This window comes from Bufo gargarizans, chromosome 5 (assembly GCF_014858855.1).
Source record: "Bufo gargarizans isolate SCDJY-AF-19 chromosome 5, ASM1485885v1, whole genome shotgun sequence".
NCBI lineage: Eukaryota > Metazoa > Chordata > Amphibia > Anura > Bufonidae > Bufo > Bufo gargarizans.
The window spans coordinates 424,944,463-424,967,839 of record NC_058084.1 but is presented as its reverse complement, the minus strand read 5'-3'; the positions used below and the strand labels follow the sequence as shown (position 1 = coordinate 424,967,839).

The window sequence follows — 23,377 nt, the reverse complement described above, 5'->3', positions numbered from 1 at the left end:
CTGACTTTCTGAGCACCTGTCATGATTCCTGAGGTTCTACAATGCCCAAACAGTAGAAAAACCCCACAAATGACCCCATTTCGGAAAGTAGACACCCTAAGGTATTCGCTGATGGGCATAGTGAGTTCATAGAACTTTTTATTTTTTGTCACAAGTTAGCGGAAAATGATGATGATTTTTTATTTTTATTTTTTTCTTACAAAGTCTCATATTCCACTAACTTGCGACAAAAAATAAAAAATTCTAGGAACTCGCCATGCCCCTCACGGAATACCTTGGGGTGTCTTCTTTCCAAAATGGGGTCACTTGTGGGGTAGTTATACTGCCCTGGCAATTTAGGGGCCCAAATGTGTGAGAAGAACTTTGCAATCAAAATGTGTAAAAAATGACCGGTGAAATCCGAAAGGTGCACTTTCGGATTTGCAGCCCACCTAGGCTGCAAAAAAGTGTGACACATCTGGTATCGCCGTACTCAGGAGAAGTTGGGGAATGTGTTTTGGGGTGTAATTTTACATATACCCATGCTGGGTGAGAGAAATATCTTGGCAAAAGACAACTTTTTCAATTTTTTTATACAAAGTTGGCATTTGACCAAAATATTTTTCTCACCCAGCATGGGTATATGTGGCGTAGTTGTGTAAAAAATGGCCTGTGAAATCCGAAAGGTGCTCTTTGGAATGTGTGCCCCTTTGCTCACCTTGGCTGCAAAAAAGTGTCACACATCTGGTATCGCCGTACTCAGGAGAAGTTGGGGAATGTGTTTTGGGGTGTCATTTTACATATAACCATGCTGGGTGAGAGAAATATCTTGGCAAAAGATAACTTTTCCCATTTTTTATACAAAGTTGGCATTTGACCAAGATATTTCTCTCACCCAGCATGCTTTTTTTTGTTTTTTTCTCACAAAGTCTCACTTTCCGCTAACTTAGGACAAAAAATTCAATCTTTCATGGACTCAATATGCCCCTCACGGAATACCTTGGGGTGTCTTCTTTCCGAAATGGGGTCACATGTGGGGTATTTATACTGCCCTGGCTTTTTAGGGGCCCTAAAGCGTGAGAAGAAGTCTGGAATATAAATGTCAAAAAATGTTTACGCATTTGGATTCCGTGAGGGGTATGGTGAGTTCATGTGAGATTTTATTTTTTTGACACAAGTTAGTGGAATATGAGACTTTGTAAGAAAAAAAAAAATAAAGAAAAAAAAAAAAATTTCCGCTAACTTGGGCCAAAAAAATGTCTGAATGGAGCCTTACAGGGGGGGGGGGTGATCAATGACAGGGGGGTGATCAATGACAGGGGGTAATCAATGACAGGGGGGTGATCACCCATATAGACTCCCTGATCACCCCCCTGGTAAGGCTCCATTCAGACGTCCGTATGATTTTTACGGATCCACTGATACATGGATCGGATCCGCAAAACACATGCGGACGTCTGAATGGAGCCTTACAGGGGGGTTATCAATGACAGGGGGTGATCACCCCCCTGTCACTGATCACCCCCCCTGTAAGGCTCCATTCAGACGTCCGTATGATTTTTACGGATCCATGGATACATAGATCGGATCCGCAAAACACATGCGGACGTCTGAATGGAGCCTTACAGGGGGGTGATCAATGACAGGGGGGTGATCAATGACAGGGGGGTGATCAGGGAGTGTATATGGGTGATCACCCGCCTGTCATTGATCACCCCCCTGTAAGGCTCCATTCAGACGTCCGCATGTGTTTTGCGGATCCGATCCATGTATCCATGGATCCGTAAAAATCATGCGGACGTCTGAATGGAGCCTTACAGGGGGGTGATCAATGACAGGGGGTGATCAGGGAGTGTATATGGGTGATCAGCCCCCTGTCATTGATCACCCCCTGTAAGGCTCCATTCAGACGTCCGCATGATTTTTACGGATCCATGGATACATGGATCGGATCCGCAAAACACATGCGGACGTCTGAATGGAGCCTTACAGGGGGGTGATCAATGACAGGGGGGTGATCAGGGAGTGTATATGCTTGATCACCCGCCTGTCATTGATCACCCCCCTGTAAGGCTCCATTCAGACGTCCGCATGTGTTTTGCGGATCCGATCCATGTATCCGTGGATCCGTAAAAATCATACGGACGTCTGAACGGAGCCTGACAGGGGGGGTGATCAATGACAGGGGGGGTGATCAATGACAGGGGGGGTGATCAATGACAGGGGGGTGATCAGGGAGTTTATATGGGGTGATCATGGGTGATCAGGGGTTCATAAAGGGTTAATAAGTGACAGGGGGGGGGTGTAGTGTAGTGTTTGGTGCGACTTTACTGACCTACCTGTGTCCTCTGGTGGTCGATCCTAACAAAAGGGACCACCAGAGGACCAGGTAGCAGGTATATTAGACGCTGTTATCAAAACAGCGTCTAATATACCTGTTAGGGGTTAAAAAAATCAGATCTCCAGCCTGCCAGCGAGCGATCGCCGCTGGCATGCTGGAGATCCACTCGCTTACCTTCCGTTCCTGTGAGCGCGCGCGCCTGTGTGCGCGCGTTCACAGGAAATCTCGGCTCTCGCGGGAGGACGCGTATATGCGTCCACCCAGAAGAGCAGGGCCGCCGGCAGGACGCAATCCTGCGTACGGCGGTCCTGGAGTGGTTAATTGCTGTATCAAACAGCACTCAAGAACGGTTTGCTGAAATTACAGAGCTGTATAAACCCAATTTGGGTCCGCAGTCAGTGCAGCAAGGTGTAATAGGATTGTTCCTATTACCCAGGCTATAACCTCTCCTACTGAACCCTGTTCTACATAAATGCTGTGGAATGATTCCTCCCTATCCTTTCCCTACACCTTGAATAATCTTTCTCTGCACTTGTAAATTGTTTTTTAGCACAATAACTTTTTTTCTAACACTGTCCCTAGCGCATGCTGATGTCTTTCCCTGCACTAAGTGCACTAGTAAATGGCAAAATCCAAGCTAGCTGAGGCTATTTATAGGGCTATGACATCACGGGGCTGGCTGGCTGCTGATTGGCTGCATGCATGGCATTATGGGTGATCCTGCCTTCCCAGAGTACCTTGCTCCATGTCCTCACACGTGCAGCAACCATTTAAAAAAATTCAATTCGTTAGCACGAAGCGTGAGGAACTTCGGATTTGGTGTGAATCAAATTTTTCCTGAAATTCGAATCAAATTGCACTTTGTTAACTTCGATTCGCTCAATGTTTTATATTTTAATGCCCAGCAATTAAACCACATAAGGATGTCTTCTAAATGTTGCTGTCTCTATGGTTCACTAATTTTCAAGACGTTATTGATATTCCCCATCTTACACATACAGTCAGGTCCATAAATATTGGGACATCAACACAATTCTAACATTTTTGGCTGTTCTGCTCATTGTAATTGGGATAATGAGGGAATAACACACACCTGGCCATTACTTTTGGTCCCTTAACAAGTGGGGGGCACATATGCAAACTGTTGTAATTCCTACACCATTCACCTGAATTGGATGTAAATGCCCTCAAATTAAAGCTGACAGTCTGCAGTTAAAGCACATCTTGTTCGTTTCATTTCAAATCCATTGTGGTGGTGTATAGAGCCAAAAAAAATTAAATTATGTTGATGTCCCAATATTTATGGACCTGACTGTATAATGCAAAATTTGCCACATACCACAAAATTCCAGTCCTCATATATTCACCTGTTTCTCCCCTAATATCCTCAGGGCTAATCCTCCTCCAGGTGTAGGTATACAAGCCTGACGTAGAGTTATTCAGCATGTGACCGTTGCAGCAGGGGTGTAGCTATAGTAGAAGCATTGGCCCGAATTCAGAAGCAGCCAGTCCAAGAGGAGGACTGAAAGATTTTATTGTCAGTGCCCCCTCAACAGTGTTTTTAATGACATTATATACAGTGACAGTATATGCATTGACATGAGATACAATATATACGTGAAGGAAACAGCCTGGTCTGAGAGAGCTATCTTGACTAGCTGCAGCAATGATGGTTGCATAGTAGAAGGGGATTGCTGAGCGTTCAAACATTTACTGTGGGGCCCAGTCAGTTCTAGTTATGCCACTGTGCTCCAGCCAACCACTTTCCGCAGCAGTCTTGTGACACTGACTGTTATCTTTGTCTATGATTTGATTCCTAGCTCCTGTGATTTGATTCCTGTTAGACATTCCTGTGTACTAACCTTGGCTTATTTCTGGATTATCCCCTTGCCTGTTTGTTAGCGTTCTACTACTGATTCTCCTGGCTTAGACTCTGTGAGTTAGTTCTGGATTAACCCCTTATCTTCTGAGTTTTCTAATACTGCCCTTCAGCTAGACATTGTGGCTTGTTTTTGGATTAACTCCTTGTTTACTGGTTTGGGTCCTACCATCTATACTTACTTTGACTCTGAATTCTAATCCTTGGGATCTTGTAGTCTTTTTCTTTGTGAGGTTGCACCAGAGATATAACTTTGGTCCCTGGCAGCCAATTCCAATCTGGCTCTACTAACACCTAGGAGTAGCCTCAGATCTACTAACCAGAGTGGTGAAGGACGATAGGTAGAAGATTTTTAGTTTGCCGATGATGGACCCAGATAGTGTCCTCTGTATTCTTCCTCACATCTGTTTCATAACAGATTCTTGTTATTGTACAGATCAGCCAGTGAGAAGTGCCATCTTCTCATCAGCACTGGACATATTAAGTAGAAATCATGTAACAACATACAGCAATAAAAACATGAGCATTTTTTAAAATTAATCTTGTTGAAAAATTATTGGTTTGTATGATCTACACCATGCCTTTTTTTAAGTATAATTAATATAACTGAGTTAAATAAACAATCCCTCATTTAAAGGATTGAGGATACATGCCAAGGTTTATTTTTCTATGCCTTTCCCTTGCCTTCAGCTTGATCTTGTGAAGGGCAGCAGTTTTGTATGTTCTGTATGTTTTATTTACATGAATGAATGCGTCAGTGGGGTTTACCTACAGGATTATTAGACAGAAGTGTCTATGTTTACTAAGGCAAATATTTTTGGCATCCAAAAAGCTCTTTAGGACTTAGCATAATAACAACACGTCGGTATGGTTAAATAGATAAAGCCACCAACTGCAATCGTAAGCTTCCAGTTATGTTGTGAATACAGACTGTGCTGAATCTTGGCACAAAACAAGAGGAATGGAAATTCTAAGATAAGACAGAAGGATTTTAGATTAAAGTAGTCAAGGGACAGATGTGATGAAAAGGAGATATTTGGAAGAAGAGCACAGTTAGAGTATGAGTACTTCTAGAGTAATAATAAGCTGCACATATGTACAACACTAATACATAGAGCTCATTACAAAAGCTTTTACAACAGGAAGCTGCAGTGAGTGGAAAGGAAAGATAATGAAGGGAGAAGTATCTGTACCTCTCGTGTTACAGGAGGGAACTTCAATTGCAGAGTTCAAGAAGTACATATTAATTATTAGTTATTGAAACAACACAAAATAATTAAGAAAGTAAAACATATACAGTACAGACCAAAAGTTTGGACACACCTTCTCATTCAAAGAGTTTTCCTTGTTTTCATGACAATGAAAATTGTAGATTCACACTGAAGGCATCAAAACTATGAATTAACACATGTGGAATTATATACTTATCAAAAAAGTATGAAAGAACTGAAAATATGTCATATTCTAGGTTCTTCAAAGTAGCCACCTGTTGCTTTGATTACTGCTTTGCACACTCTTGGCATTCTCTTGATGAGCTTCAAGAGGTAGTCACCTGAAATGGTTTTCACTTCACAGGTGTGCCCTATCAGGTTTAATAAGTGGGATTTCTTGCCTTATAAATGGGGTTGGAACCATCAGTTGTGTTGTGGAGAAGTCAGGTGGCTACACAGCTGATAGTCCTACTGAATAGACTGTTAGAATTTGTATTATGGCAAGAAAAAAGCAGCTAAGTAAAGAAAAACGAGTGGCCATCATTTCTTTAAGAAATGAAGGTCAGTCAGTCCGAAAAATTGGGAAAACTTTGAAAGTGTTCCCAAGTGCAGTCACAAAAACCATCAAGCGCTACAAAGAAACTGGCTCACATGTGGACCGCCCCAGGAAAGGAAGACCAAGAGTCACCTCTGCTGCGGAGGATAAGTTCATCCGAGTCACCAGCCTCAGAAATCGCAGGTTAAAAGCAGCTCAGATTAGAGACCAGGTCAATGCCACACAGAGTTCTAGCAGCAGACACATCTCTAGAACAACTGTTAAGAGGAAACTGTGTGAATCAGGCCTTCATGGTAGAATATCTGCTAGGAAACCATTGCTAAGGACAGGCAACAAGCAGAAGATACTTGTTTGGGCTAAAGAACACAAGGAATGGACACTAGACCAGTGGAAATCTTTGCTTTGGTCTGATGAGTCTCAATTTGAGATCTTTGGTTCCAACCACATGTCTTTGTGCGACGCAGAAAAGGTGAATGGATGGACTCTACATGCCTGGTTCCCACCGTGAAGCATGGAGGAGGAGGTGTGATGGTGTGGGGGTGCTTTGCTGGTGACACTGTTGGGGATTTATTCAAAATTGAAGGCATACTGAACAAGCATGGCCACCACAGCATCTTGCAGCGGGATGCTATTCCATCCAGTTTGCGTTTAGTTGGACCATCATTTATTTTTCAACAGGACAATGACCCCAAACACACCTCCAGGCTGTGTAAGGGCTATTTGACCATGAAGGAGAGTGATAGGGTGCTGCGCCAGATGACCTGGCCTCCACAGTCACCGGACCTGAACCCAATCGAGATGGTTTGGGGTGAGCTGGACCGCAGAGTGAGGGCAAAAGGGCCAACAAGTGCTAAGCACCTCTGGGAACTCCTTCAAGACTGTTGGAAGAGCATTTCAGGTGACTACCTCTTGAAGCTCATCAAGACAATGCCAAGAGTGTGCAAAGCAGCAATCAAAGCAAAAGGTGGCTACTTTGAAGAACCTAGAATATGACACACTTTTTTGTTATGTATATAACTCCATAAAATTCATAGTTTTAATGCCTTCAGTGTGAATCTACAATTTTCAGAGTCATGAAAATAAAGAAAACTCTTTGAATGAGAAGGTGTGTCCAAACTTTTGGTCTGTACTATATATATATATATATATATATATATATATGAGTGAAAAATAGCCAGCAGCACTCCAAATCAATTCAAATGTGAAGATTTATTGGACCCAAAATCAGGCGACGTTTCAACAGCTTGTTGCTGTCTTTATCAAGCATAGTGCACATGTGTTACAGACACACTTTAAATAAGAGCATCAATCAAAAATAGATTAACATCAATTGAACATAATACAGTGAATGTACAGTGAACGAACAATACATGTGATCATAAGAAGTACATATATCAAATTGGCCTCATTTGGCAAAAATAGTGCATCGGACTAAAACAACATTAATTCCACATATCGTGATTTATATGGAATATATCATAATAAGTGTCAGTGATTACCCTAATGAGGTGAATTAAAAAACTCACTATCAGGTGGGCAGCTGCATGGTTGGCGCTGATCGTGTTCCTTGGCGTCCCCATACACGATTTGCGCATGCGCGAAAATACTATACGTAATTAGCGCATGCGCGAAAATATCAAATCTCGCGATATCTCAGTTTTCAAGCGGCTGACTAACACCCACAACTAAGATGGGCGAAACTGGATCAAATGCACTGTGCGCATGTCAGAGCGGTGCTGGGTGCCGCCCAACACATATCACATGATCAAAGTGATCTCAATAGGGCTGCTAGTCCATGGAACCCGATATTATTAAAGAATTGGGTCCTAGGGCAATGTCGCACGGCCACCCACATGTCAAAGCACGTATGATAGTCGGGCACATAGATCCAAAATCTAAACTATAAAAAATGTTTTACTTAATTTATATGAGAATGTCACATATTGGTTGACAATTCATAATAATGAGATATCGGCGTGAACAATAGGAGAACAAACCTACGTCGCAGGGGGATCCCCACGAAACGCCACTAATCTCTCAAAAAGTAACAACATTAATACCTATAAATGAATATAAGCATTCAATTCAAGGGAAAAAGGGAGAATAACCACAATAATGCAGGTACCACGGTCAAATGGATCAAAAAAAATTTTTTACTATATGAACTGTATAAGGGGGCATCCAGCACAATGTACAACAAATTCCGCACAAGTGGTAAAGCACTGAACCAGACATATATTAATTGAATAAAAATAAATTGATATTGGGGAGCCAACCGGAACCAAGGTGAACGTCACATCATGCAGCGTCTCCGCCAGGGCAGTGAGGTCAAAATAAATCTAAAAACAAAGAGAGAAAACTTTAGCGATTCTCATAAGAAAAAATACTTGATTCAAGATAATGATTCAAATGCAGATACACACGTGCATTTGACCTACAGAAAGGGATACGGATACTGCAGAGTAGAGAAGGCATAGGATATGGGCAGTGCCAGGGCCAAACTACACTAATCCACCCTAAAGTCCACGTTTAACCCATTAGGTTTTAACGTCTTTAGCGTATAAATCCAGTATAACTCGCGTTTTTTAAGGATAGCCTGTCTATCTCCACCACGCCTCCCCAATTCTACCTGTTCCAAAATTCGAAATCTCAAATCACTCTGTGTGTGCCCTGCCTCTTTAAAATGTTTGGACACTGGTAAATCCATCTTTTCTTTCCTGATGGAGTAGCGATGCTGATTCAATCGTGTCTTTACATCCCACGTGGTCTCACCAACATACCACTTCCCACACGGGCAGGTCAGTTGGTAGACCACGTAGGATGAGTCACAAGTCAAGAATTGAGTGATTTTCATCATCCCACCAGTGGCCGGATTTATAAATGTATCTCCTTTGATCAAAAGTTTGCAATTTATGCAATGATAGCAAGGATAGCAGCCAGTACGAGTAGAACCACACATTGTCCTCACATTGATCCTGGCACTGCCCACATCCGCCTTCACCAATCTATCACCCACGTTCCGTCCTCTCCGATAGGAGAAAAGAGGGGGTGATTTAAATTCCGCAATTTGGGGAAAACTATTCCCTATCAACCTCCAATGTCTCCGAATGACACCCGCTATTTGCGGGCTGTCAGTCGAGAAATGGGAGATGAAGGGAATACGTGGACATTGGGCCCCAGTCTGAACGATAGTATCAGTGGGTTGATTCCCCAATCTATCAATGGTATTTCTGATCAACTTTTTCGGATATCCACGTATGGCAAATTTCTGACTCATTTCTTGAAATCTAGTGTGTCTCACTTGTCTATCCTTAACTATGCGATGTACTCGCAAGAACTGGCTGTAGGGCAGAGATCGGATCATGGAACGAGGATGGTGGCTGTCATATCGTAACAGAGTGTTGTGGGTGTTAGTCAGCCGCTTGAAAACTGAGATATCGCGAGATTTGATATTTTCGCGCATGCGCTAATTACGTATAGTATTTTCGCGCATGCGCAAATCGTGTATGGGGACGCCAAGGAACACGATCAGCGCCAACCATGCAGCTGCCCACCTGACAGTGAGTTTTTTAATTCACCTCATTAGGGTAATCACTGACACTTATTATGATATATTCCATATAAATCACGATATGTGGAATTAATGTTGTTTTAGTCCGATGCACTATTTTTGCCAAATGAGGCCAATTTGATATATGTACTTCTTATGATCACATGTATTGTTCGTTCACTGTACATTCACTGTATTATGTTCAATTGATGTTAATCTATTTTTGATTGATGCTCTTATTTAAAGTGTGTCTGTAACACATGTGCACTATGCTTGATAAAGACAGCAACAAGCTGTTGAAATGTCGCCTGATTTTGGGTTCAATAAATCTTCACATTTGAATTGATTTGGAGTGCTGCTGGCTATTTTTCACTTCTAGTACATTGGACCTAGGTGCTGGTCCACACTGGCCGGACGTGCACCCCCTGTTTATACAGTGTGCTGCTTCCTCACTTTCCTCAAATTATATATATATATATATATATATATATACACACTGCCTATCCCAAAAATAAAGTCGCCACCCAAAAAAAAAGATCGCAAGCTCAAATTTTTCGTTGGACCGCCTTTAGCTTTGATTACGGCACGCATTCGCTGTGGCATTGTTTTGATAAACTTCTGCAATGTCACAAGATTTATTTATATTCAGTGTTGCATTAATTTTTCACCAAGATCTTGCATGGATGATGGTAGAGTCTGACTGCTGCGCAATGCCTTCTCCAGCACATCCCAAAAATTCTCAATGGGGTTACGGTCTGGACTTTGTGGTGGCTCCCTGAGCCATGCTCCCTGAGCCATGCTCCCTGAACCACTCTTTCACAATTTTCGCACAATGAATCCTGGCATTTTAGTCTTGGAATATGCCCATGCCATCAGGGAAGAAAAAATCAATTGATGGAATAACCTGGTCATTCAGTATGTTCAGGTAGTCAGCTGACCTCATTCTTGGAGCACATACTAATGCTGAACCTAGACCTGACCAACTGCAGCAACCCCAGATCATAGCACTGCCCCCACAGGCTTGTACAGTAGGGTGATGGGTGCATCACTTCATCTGCCTCTCTTCTTACCCTGATGCGCCCATCACTCTGGAACAGGATAAAATCTGGACTCATCAGACCACATGACCTTCTTTCATTGCTCCAGAGTCCAATCTTTATGCTCCCTAGCAAATTGAAGCCTTTTTTTCTGGTTTGCATTAGTGGTTGTCTTACGGCTACACAGCTGTTCAGTCCCAATCCCTTGAGTTCCCTTCGCATTGTGCGTGTGGAAATGCTCTTACTTTTACTATTAATGATTTGATTTCACTTCGCCGATCACGATCATTCAGGATTTATTTCCCGCCACATTTCTTCCTTGAATCTGATGGGTCCCCTCTATCCTTCCAGTTTTTAATAATGCGTTGGACAGTTCTTAACCCAATTTTTTTTAGTTTCTGCAATCTCCTTAGATGTTTTCTCTGCTTGATGCATGCCAATGGTTTGACCCTGCTCAAACAGACTAACATCTTTTCCACGACCACGAGATGAGTCTTTTGACATGGTTATTTAAGAAATCAGAAGCAACTCATTGCACCAGTTGCGGTTAAATAACTTGTTGAAAAATGAAAGATAAATCGCCCATGCAGTAATTATCCAATAGGAGTCTCATAACTATTTGCTTAGTTAAATCCAGGTGTCTACTCTTTTTTTGGACAGGCAGTGTGAGTATATATATTTATATATATATACATACTATTGATTTATTCTGTACCTGGGGCTGACAGAGTAGCCCCAGTTACAGGGGAAATACCCCCCCCCCTCCCCCAGAGAGGCTGTACAGCATAAGGCTCCATTCACACGACCGTATTATTTTATTCCGAGTCCGATCCGCATCCGTTCCGAATTTTGCGGAATAAAATCGGCCCCATTCATTCCTATGGGTGAATTAAATTAGCGGACAACATTAAGTATGTTGTCCGCCACCGTGTTTCCGATTTTATACACCGCAAAAATATGAAGCATGTCCTAATATTGTCCGTAGAAATCGGTCCGCTCCCCTATAGAAGTTAATGGATCCGCAACTATCGGATGACATACGGAATGGTTTCCGTATGTCATCCGATATTTGCGGATCCGTTTCCGTTTTTTTATTTAAATATTTTAATGAAGGCTCTGCCTGGTTAATAATCATATCTAGCATTTGGTGACGATTGTTGTACACCAACTTGATTGCTATCCAAAATGTCCAGAATTGATGTCAGCAAACTCATTGTCTTGATCCAAGACAGGCCAGAGATTTGGGATTGCAGACAAAATATGTACCAAGACCGTGTACGAAAAGGATCGTTCATGGGAAGAGATCGCGCAGGAGCTCTTGCCTGATGAATGGGCAAGATACAGATCTGATAAACGTATGGGACTTGGTAAGTCAAAATTTATAACCGATAATATTATTTTTTAATTGTCTAAAATCTATAGTTAAAAACAACTCCTGTAGCATCCATGATTGCCATCTCCAGGGTGTTGCTCAGACATCTGCACTAGAAAGTATAGTGGGTCTAGCAAAGTGACATAGAAAAGTAGTGCTTTTAATAAAATCCTATCATGCATCTTATTAAATTTTATGAAATGCATCTCTGCACAATATGAAATGCAAACTTTTCCTATGTGACTTTGCTAGGCCCTTGCACTTTTCTAGTGCAGACATCTCATCTGCAAGGATGGAACACTGACCCAGAAAAAAAGAAAAAGAAAAAGAGGGCATGCTATAGGAGTTGCTATGGTGCTCTGATATGAACATTTCAGAAAGCCATCACAGGTGGCTTTATGAAATGTTAATTCTATGTAAAATTACATAGAATAGTTGTGCTTTTATTAAAATCCAAATAGGGTACTTTTACACTTGTGGCTCAGCGGATCCCAGCGCCATGTTGCTGGACTGCTGCTCCGTCCTCATTGACTATAATGGGATGGGGTGCGATTGGATTTTCGATGCAGCACAAGACTAGAAGCCGCCACACAAAAAATACTGCATGTCCAAATTTTAAGTCCGGTGTGTTCTCAACATGCTGCCAAGCTGCATTGGAACTCCACCCACGCCCCCATTATAGTCAATTGACACAGAGCGGCAGTCCTACAACATGGCCAATTAGGTGCAGGAAGGATCTTACCCTTTGAACAGCCGGTGTGATCATCTCTGCCGCAAGTGTAACAGTACCCTTATATTTTTTTATAGAAAAAACATCTCAGCATAATATTAAATGCAAACTTTACTATTTCTCTTTGGTAGTCCCTGTATTTTTTTTTTGAGTACACACATCTCCAAGGATGGAACACTGTGTTCTCTCCTTGAAAATGTCTGCACTATAAAATTACATGAACGTTGTAAGGTGATTATATTTCATTTTTTTTTACTAAAGTGACATAGTAATAAATAACGGATAAATAATATAGTAAATCAAAATTTATTCTTTTTTTTTGCAGTAAAAAGACTAAAACCAAAATGGAATTCATGTCGTGATCAATTTCACCGTGAGTTAAATGCCAACAAAGGGCATAGCGGCGATGGGAAACCCCCCAAAAACCCATATCTATACACCAAGGATTTACAGTTTCTTTTACCTATAATGGACCTGCGACCGTAAGTATTGTTTGTTTTACAAAAATGTATAATAGTTTTTTTTTGTACTATAATTTTTTTCTTTAATTAGTACTGTGGACAATCTGGAGGCTGAAGGTGACTCTTCAACTGATATAGATAATCCGACACCACCACCATCATGTTCAACAGCTGCTGTAGAAATTGAGGATGTTCAAAGACCAGATGAGGAAAGTCACCAGGAAACTTCGCCTCAACAGCCTACTCAGCGTCCAAGCAAAAGAAGGAGGGGAGGCAGTAATCAACAAGCTCCCTCTCAGATGGCCAGAAGAGACTATATTGACTCTCAAGTTTTTGAGTACTTAAACAAAAACAAATCTGAGACACAAGAGGAAAAAATGTTACGTTCACTGTCAATAGGTTTATCTCGAATACCAGAAGACCGCCATATGATGGTACTAAATGTTATGTCCTCTATACTGTATATATTTGAGGGGGATAACATGCCCCTCGACATGATCCAGTATGTTGATCAGGAAAAAATGCGACAGGCACAGATTCGATCGCAAACAAGATCCAATATACAGTCTGCAACAAGTATGTCACAGATTCCTATGCCTGCTCAAACAATGCAAAGCAGTTCTACATTTGCTCCGATAGTTCGCAGGGGAAGTGGTCCATACACCTGTGAACTTTTTGATTTGTGATTTAATTTTTTTTATTTATAGTTTTATAAAAAGTTTTTCCAAATCAATTAAATTGTGTCAGTCTTTATTAATGTAATTTTTTTTTTTTATATATTTTATTCAGGTATTTGACATTTTGTCACAAACACTCATGCAAGTGTCAGGTCCAATTGCATTCAAGTGTAATATTAGGAATAGTTATTATATACAAAGGAGCTTGTCTTTAAAATCCCCCCAAAAATTTAAATTTTTGAAAAAAAACATTTTTAAAATATAAGTTGAATGTGATATTAGAGGGTATTTTTTAAATTTTGACAAATTAAAACTCTAAAAATTAGAGTAAATTTATATTAAAATATTTCATGGTCTATTTTTATTTTATTTAAAAAATTGCATATAGGCCATGAAAAGTTTTAATACATTTTTCAATTTTAATTTTTTTAAATAATACCCCAGCTCGCAAGCCCACGTCAAGGGTCCACATTACCTTGCGAGTCCCTAAACTATCACTAAAAATAAAAAGGAACTAACTAACTAAAACATTTTTAAAATTTTTCAAATTTGATCCCAGAGACCAGATGAAATTAACGACCACCACGGATGGCATCCATCTGCCACGACAATGCTCCCTCTGGACTGCAAAAGTAGTCCGCATAGCGTTCCCGGACAGCTAGTCCAGCTGTTCCAGGTCTTCCATGTCGGACTTGTTCAAAATTGACTGGTGTGGTAGTCAAGTTTTGAAGCAGTTCAGCATCCAAGGTCACATCGTAGATCCTGGTAAAATTGTGTAAAACTACACAAGCTTGGATCACCAGGGTGACATTTTCCGGATCCATTTGCATTGACGACATAAATACTCTCCACTTAGCAGAAAGTATACCAAATGCTCACTCAACAAACCGACGGGCACGAGTCAGTCGGTAGTTGAATATGCGCTTTCGGTTGTCTAAATCGCGCCTGGGGAAGAGCCGCATCATATTGGGTGATAATGCAAACCCTTCATCAGCCACGATTACAAATGGAACCGGAGGACCTGCTGATCCGGGTAGTGTTCTGGGCTCTGGTAGGGCTAACTGATTGGCGCGAAGTTGCTCACCCATTCTGGAGGCACAAAAGATGCGGGAGTCTGATGTACTTCCATAGGCCCCGATATCGACAATTACAAACCTGTAATTACTGTCAGCCAAGGCTAACAGCACCACAGAAAAGTACTGTTTGTAATTAAAGTACCGGGACCCTGAGTGAGCAGGCTTCTTAACACGTATGTTTTTGCCATCAAGTGCCCCAAGGCAGTTTGGAAACTGCGCAGAATCTTGAAAACCTGCGGCGATACATAGCCAATTTACCGCCTTGGGGGTGGGCATCACCGCTTCCCTGAGATGTTGCCATATGATTTGACACGTTTGGCTGACTATCCCAAAGATAGTAGAGACTCCCAGCAGGAACTCGAAGTGCAGCGAAGCAAAGGAGTTTCCAGTTGCCAGGAATCTGTAAGATATAAAAAAAATAAAAAAATATATAAGTAAAATACTGTGTGATAAAGTATTAAGGGCTATTCTCATCTCATAGTATGATAGGTTACGGTTCCCACCTCTTGAAACCACACTTAAAGGTCCGCCACCAAGCGCTTATCCCCGTCTTTCTCATAAAACTGAATTGGAGCGTGTGACCCATGTTCCTTTAAATTTTTATGAGGCTGATGGAAATAGCTGAGCTGGGCTTGGCTATATTTGTCTGGACCATTTAAAATAATGGATGGTGGCTGCACATGCGCTGTGCGCCCTCCTTCACTTTGTGTGCTATGTTATCAATATAATTGTTGGTCCAAGCTGTGGGATCCACACCCACCAGACAATGGGGGCATATCCTAGCTATATGCCCACATTGTCTGAGATGTGAAAACCCCATTACAAAAGAAAGGCATTGTTAAAGACTACACATTCGGGCTACATAACATCATAATTAAAGTTATGTGACCCCTGCAAGTGGCAGATGCCACATTAAAAACAAACCACAATGACAGATCTGGCATGCGTTAAAAAAATTTGGTAGACTGATCTATCTGTCTACATGAGAAGCGGAGAGACGGGTCCGCATTTGCTATACATTTGTGAGATGGATCCATATCCGGATCAGTCTACAAATGCTTTATGTCTGCAAGCTGTTTGCGGGATCCAGCAGCCAGTTCCAGCAAATGAACTGCTTGCAGGATTACTCTGCCTCAAGTGTGAAAGTACACTAAGAATGCACGGTACCCTAAGAATATTTTAAACGTATAATATCATAAACCTATAACTATTTTTTTTTTAAATGAACAAAAAATTGAATATAATATAAAAAACAAATTAATTATATAACATAATTGAAAAAATATATAGATTTACCTCAAAGTGACAATTAGTCTTTCTTCAGGTCCAATGCAGCGCCTCATGTTCGTATCCTCAAAGGTTAGGTACTGACGAAGAGATGCAAGCAGGCGATCAAAAGATTCATAGACATACGACAAAACTAGGTGAAATTTCATAGGGTCCTGCCGCAGGTCTGCATATAACGTATGGAAGTGTCCCTTCTGGAGCCTTGTGAGACAATAGGATGCACCCATTGCCTCAGTCTCCTCCTTGGTTCTTCTTCCAGCATTTGCGAATTACTTCCAAAGCGCCGAGAAAGGAGCCAGCGTAGAAGCAGTTCACGTTCAAAGTAATTTGCCATGGTTGTCACACAGAAACAGGTGAGAATCCAATACCAGCAAGGCACAAGCTACACACAGCTCTATCCGACTAGAAAAGCACATAAAATGGCACCTGAATTTCTGAGCATGTGACTTTTCTACATTAGTTTCATTGACAACTATGAATATATTATAATATTTTATTCTCTCCTCCTTTTTTTAGACTCATCCGTTTTTTGCGGACCGTTTTTTATGGATGACATAAGGAAAGCCACTCTTCCGTTTTTTGCGGACATGCGGATCCGTTATTTGCGGATCCGCAAAACGGAACGGATTACATACGGTCGTGTGAATGTAGCCTAATACTGTGCTGTACAGGCTCAGTGCAGGGCTGATCGTGGTCTATGGAAAACCCGACAGTTCCTGCACTCCCCTGGCCCCGGCAGTCACACAGGGGAACGGTCTCTGCTTTTCCTATTAGGAGCCCTGCTGTTACTGAAAGTGGGTCCCCTGCCCCCCGCACACCAGCTGCACGATTGGCGTGCAGCTGGAGTCTCTCAAAGAATATTCCAGAATGTCCATTCAGACATAAACCCCACCGACCAGTACATTTATAGGCTATGGGTGCTCGGAAAGTGGTTAACTGCAGAGAGGATGGTCGGCTGTAGCTAATGAGCAACAGCACTTGTATGCAGTCTACATTACCACTGCCTGTCCTGTCCGTCCTCTCTGTACTTCATGTCTCCTCATGGAATCCATTCCTACAGAGATTCAGCTGAAGATCTTATCATCTGTATTCAGAATCATAATCCCTGTCAATCAGAGAGGAGGATGAGGCAGCTCTTTAGCTCAGTGTTGTGAAGTAACCTTGTCCTCCTGTGTGATTAGGACAGGTTTTATGTGTTCTAATAGGATGGTGGCCATTTTATTTCTACAAATGATTGCTCGCCAGACAAAATGAGCCATTATAACTAATAAAAGGTATTTGGGAATAAATGTATTATAAAGTAATATTTAAGTATTTTCATTTTCTTAATTACCGGAGAACCCCTTCAAGACCAGTGTCTAAAACACCAGTATTAATAAATGACCCCATAAGTTCTTAAATATGGGTGCAACATTTACAGTGTCCCAATTTGTACCAAGCAGTTGTATGAAAACAAAAAAAGGGGTTTGATTTTCTTCTAGAAACAGTGCCACTCTTGGCAAAAGGCTGAGTCTGGTATTGCAGCTCAGCCCCATTCACTTGACCATTAATTATAAATGGAATTCTGCATTAAGCTCTCCGAGGTATATCAAGTAAAATGCCAAGGCTTGTGTAATTGCAAAGTTTTTTTTGGGGTCATTATAAAAGCCAGAATAGCTCCACTGGCCAGATCAGGAAAAGTGACCTAACAAAAACTGAAGTCAATGTCAAGACCAGAGGGAATCAGGGTCAAGCTGAACACGTAATAGCAGGAGGCGAGGAATGCACTCAGATAGGTAATGATAAAAGCACAAATCCTGTACAAGACATAGCTGCATTATAGACCAGCAGGATGAAATGGATCAAAAGTAGAGCGCTTCACAAATGTAATAATAGGCACACATCTAGCTCGGGGCCTGCCAGAGACAGTAGTCAGATCCATGTAGTAGCTACAAATTACTTCTGACAAATCACTTTTAACTGATGTTTTATGTGAAGGCATCTGCTGATAAACTGAATTATTTCTCAATTTATTTTGGCAAATCATTGATATTGTCCGTAACGAACAAACTCCGTCGCTGTACAATTCCTGGCTTCAAAACGGCACTGTCCTGCAAGATAGCATCAAGACATGTAGAGCTGTTGTCAATAGGCTTGTCTCTAAGGCTGGGTTCACATCATGTTTTTCCCATCTGTTTAATGTATATGTTAAATGGATGCCTCAGACTGATGCCATACAGTGGCATCCGTTCACCATAGCGTTCCATTGTTAAAAAACAAAACAAAAAAAGTGTACTTTTCTTTTACTGGACTTTCTTTTACAGGATACAAGCAACGTGGTGTGCTACATTTTTGTATCCTTTCATTTTGTAATGTATACGTCAAACAAATGCATAAAACGTGATTTGAACTGACCCTAATTCTGAACTTAAGGCTGCCTTTATGATTTCCTTTGTGATCAGCTGTTATGACTAGGTGAAGCCACATCTATGCATACATTGTGTATAGTGGCATAACTAGATATGACTGGGCCCCAGAGCAAATTTTTAAATTTATATTAGCATTATATAACTGAGTACAATAAATAAAATAAACCCCAAGCAGAAAGTTATACACACCACACCTCCTAAAAATTCAGGTTCAATTTGTGTAGAGTTCATACATACCACTTAAATTTATGTGCACATATCTTCCTTAACCCTGGGTTCACACCTGAGCGTTTCTGAGACGCGCGTTTTAACGCGCGTTTAACGCGCGTTTTTATGCGCGTTTTTATGCGCGTTTTTTGCAATAGTAAAAGCGCGTTTGACGCGCGTTTCTGTGATTGACTGCAGTGTTGTCCAATCAGCAAATATCCCTGTGTATATGAAGTTTGGCCAATCCTAGCGCATTGGAGGTGTGAAATTCCATGTGTGTTGGTAGAGTGTGTGGTTTGGAGTCATGGAATGTTATAGACGGCGACGTGTTGCGGCACTTGTTGCAGCTATCCAGCTGGAACGCTTGAGGAGAAGGCGGGACAGCAGGCGACGTTTCTGGGTCCATCCTGTTATTGCAAATAGACAGGAGAGGGGCCAGTTCTGGGCACTGTATGCCAACCTCCGTGCCCATGAGGACCAGTTTTTTGACTACACCAGGATGTCCATCCACAGGTTAGTACGTATACGTGGTTGCAATGCTTTTTCAATGGTTAAGCTAAGTGTTTTGTGATTTTTGTATTGTTAACCATGAACATTTTATTGTTTCCCAGCTTTGACGAGCTCCTGGTGCTGTTGTCCCCTCATTTGCAGCGTCAGGACACCTTCATGCGGGACTGCATCCCACCAGTGGAAAGACTGGTCATTACTTTGCGGTAAGTAGCCTATTATTGTGGCCATTTAAACCATTTGCAGTGTGTTGTGCCATGATCTGAGTTTCGCCCTGTTTCTCTTGCTGTTTGTGACGTATGAGTGTTTGTGCGGGGGGTATGTGATGTGTATGTTGTCAACGTGTGGCATAGATATCCCATACATGCATCATGTATCCACATTTGGCCATGTTTTACCCCTCACTTTCCAAAAATAGTCCAAACAGTTGTTTCAATTTTTTTTAAACTTTGGTGAATGTATTCACATCATACATTTCAAAATAAAATGTGTTTCAACTGTTTTCCAAACAAAGGAGCAATGTAGTCAAAATAACATATAAATAATACCAACAATTTTCAAGATAAGTGCCCTTTTTGGCTCCCAAACCCTTGAGCCGGAGAATTTCCCTCTTCTCCGTTTATCAAAGGGTTTCATATTGCGGCCCAGAAAACTCTGCCTCGGGATCCCGCCGTGTCTCTCTGGCTCCGCGAGACTGATTGGCGGGTGGCATTTCAGTGGTGGTGATGGTGGAGGTGCTTGGGCCCGTGCTTGAAGAGGGATATGGGTATGATGTGTGTTGTGTCTGCCATGTCTCAAGAGGGTGTTGTATGTTACTTTGTGTGTATGTGTGTGCTGGGTATGTGTGAGGGTGTTGTTGGGGATGTAGTGGGCCATATTGTGGGGCATATTGTGGGCAATATTGTGCCCCATATTGGTGGCCATATTGTGGTGGCTGCTGTGGTGGCTGCTGTGGTGGCTGCTGTGGTGGCTGCTGTGGGGGATGCTGTGGGGCAGTGCTAGACGTTGCTAGCTCGTAAGGGAGGCAATACTTGTCTATGGTTTTAGTCACCTCCTCCCTTACTTTGGTGATCATATGTCTCGGCACATGCAGCATTTTCTCCTCTAGACTGAGGAGAAAATATGCGTCGCTGCTTAGTTTTGGCACAGGATGTGCCAGGGCATCCAGGCAGCCGATTAGGCGGTCCTCCTGTCTCTCCGTTCTCCTCCTTTTATGTCGGGGCTGCCGAGTTGCCTCTGGTACGGCTTGGACAGTCTGCATGGGGCTGACGAAAGTCGGAGTGGGGGGGGGGGCTGGAGGACTCATTGGCCCCATAGATGGGCCCGGCTCACTGTCCATTGTGCCCTCGTCCTCTTCCTCATCACCTTGCGCCTGGCTGTGTTCCCAGCTACTATCGGTGCTGTGAAGTGGAAAATATAGGTAAGTATGTTCCCCATATGAAATTGAATGTATGTAATGTCATACCACATCCTCTCCTCAATGTGTATGCCCTTGACTCACCTCCGCATTTCGGTGCACGATATCAAAAACGACATTTGTGCTGCATGCACATAACTGGAGCGTCCGCCTGGGGAGGATCCGCTCCTCTGCTCCTTTTGTTTGCGGCGATGGCGGATAAAGGCATCTTTCAGGCTTTTCCATTTGCCTTTGATAGTGTTGACTATGAAAAAGGAAAAAAAAAACATCCGTTAATATCTCTTTATTTTCGTACATTTGTTTCAGGTATTTAGCTACCGGACAGTCATTGGCCAGTCTCCACTTTGCGTTTCTCATTGGGAAGTCCACAGCCAGCATGATCATCCGTGAAACCTGCGTGGCAATTTGGGACGTCCTTCATCCTGCTGTGATGGCCCAACCACAGAAGGAGGACTGGCTGCAAATTGCGGATCTGTTTTTCCAATCCTGCAATTTCCCAAACTGTGTCGGCGCAATAGACGGGAAGCATATCCGCGTTCAGAAGCCCATAAGGAGCGGGAGTCAATTTTTTAATTATAAAAAATATTTTTCTTTTGTTCTTTTTGCGGTGGCTGATGCAAACTATTGCTTCCGATACATTGATGTGGGGTCCTACGGCAGCAGCTCAGACTCCGCAGTTTTCGGGCATTCGGCCTTTGGGCAAATGCTCACTAATAATGAGCTGGACCTCCCGGGGAACACCACACTGCCTGGGACCACTTTTCCCGCTATGCCCTTCGTTTTTGTGGGGGACGAGGCCTTTGCGCTGGGGGAGCATCTGATGAGGCCGTACTCCAGCCGGGGACTCTCCATTGCCAGGCGTGTATTTAATTACCGGCTGACAAGGGCACGCAGGGTGGTGGAGTGCGCCTTTGGAATTTTAGCGAACAAATGGCGCTTTCTCCATTCGCCTATTTATTTCAAATTGGAGACCGCTATCTCGGCCGTGAAGGCAGCGTGTGCTCTGCACAATTTTGTACGTCTACGTGATGGGTATAATTTCGAAGATTCCCTCAGCCATTCGTTGGAGAGTCGGAATCAGAGCGGTGTGCGTGGGACCCGGCACGGTGCAGCTGTCCGGGACCACTTCAACACATATTTTGTGAGCCCACATGGGGCGTTACCATGGCAGTTGGAAGCCATCTAAGTTTCTGTTCATTTATATTTTTTGTCAGAAAAGTGTGTTTACATATTATTTGATTTTCTAATTTGTTTGATTATGACTAGGGCTAAAAGAAAAATTTTGAAACGATCTTTTGTGCATTTGTTTTTAATTTTTCCTATATAGTGCCCCTTGAGGATGCCCCTATAGTGGCCATCAATAGTCGCCCATTAACAAGGGTTTAGAAATATGGGCGAAATTATGTGTCCCATTTAAGTGGCCAATACTCGGCCAGTAGAATATAAGCCAAGGAGGGTGAAATAACGGATCCCATCAAGGTGCCCAATACTGGCACGTTACAAACCCAAACACCTAACATATGCCTTGCCACCCATAGCCCACAAACAGTCTCATTCGAAAAAATACACAATATCAATAACAACTTAGGATTCAAATCCCTCAAGCCAAACTTAGGCCTACATTTCAAAATGCTACTACATTTGCGGATTGAAAGAGCGCAGTCTGGCACAAGATAGTGGAACCACTGCAAATTGATCATACTGGCCCATTGCATTGTACCAGAATGTGGGGGAGGGTGAACCAGGACAGTACTAAAAAATAAAGGGGCGAGGGGACACTATTACAACATGTAATGTGCACATTATTCTTTGTAAACTAAGGCCACTGAGTGCCCATATACAAGAACAGGGATGGTGATGCTGCGTCCCTCTAGCTGTTGCTAAACAATCCAAGTCCATGCATGCCTGCACAGGCTCCAGCAAGTAAAATACAGGCCAGCATTTGTGGAGGTGGCGTTTGACAACAGCTGGAGGGCTGCAGGTAGAGCTGGCCAGGGCTATTACATATAGTTGGGACACCACTGCACACAAGGAGTTTACTTTCACTTTACAACACACATGGACATACCTTTTCCCTGTTTCACTGTCTTGGTTAAACTGCTCCAATCTGGCCAGATGCTTTTGGCAATATCCTCCCAGGCCTGCTGCCTGCTCCTCCGATTTTTGTAGTTGCCATCCTGCGTATCATACAGGCAGCGTTTGGCTTGCACCAGCCTGATGAGGGTCTCTGTGTCACAGCCGGACTCCTCCATGCTGGCTTCTCTCCAAAACTGTGCTTTGCACCTGGTGTTGTGCCTTTTCCAGCATGTTGCAAAATCCAAGACGCGCGTTCGAACGCGCGTTTTATGTGTCAAAAACGCGCTAAAATCAAGCGTTGCGCGTTCCCATTGAAGTCTATGGGCCAAAACGCGCGACAAACGCCCAAAAAAAAGCTCAAGCACTTGTTTGAGCGTCGGGCGTTTTACAGCGCGTTTGAACGCGCTGTAAAACGCTCATGTGTGAACCCTTCCCATAGGGAAGCATTGGATTTCATGTCTTGAGCGTTTTACAGCGCGTTTGAACGCGCTGTAAAACGCTCAGGTGTGAACCCAGGGTAAATCACCAGAATTGGAAAGTCCACAAACTTTAAAATATAAAATTCGCTCATCCCTAATAACTACAGTATACACTAATTACCAGTAC

At 42.5% G+C, this 23,377-nt stretch overlaps 1 protein-coding gene across 1 annotated transcript; it reads right to left on the bottom strand.

The window, feature by feature from the left end:
* Positions 1–14,365: 14,365 nt before the first annotated feature.
* LOC122939489 lies at positions 14,366–23,132 on the bottom strand. Its single transcript, XM_044295559.1, has 5 exons — positions 22,764–23,132; positions 20,780–20,939; positions 20,342–20,678; positions 16,166–16,236; positions 14,366–14,555 (listed from the first exon to the last, which is right to left on the bottom strand). Exons 1-5 carry the CDS (start codon positions 22,945–22,947, stop codon positions 14,366–14,368), a joined length of 942 nt encoding a protein of 313 aa, XP_044151494.1. The 5' UTR covers positions 22,948–23,132.
* Between the last annotated feature and the right edge of the window lie 245 nt (positions 23,133–23,377).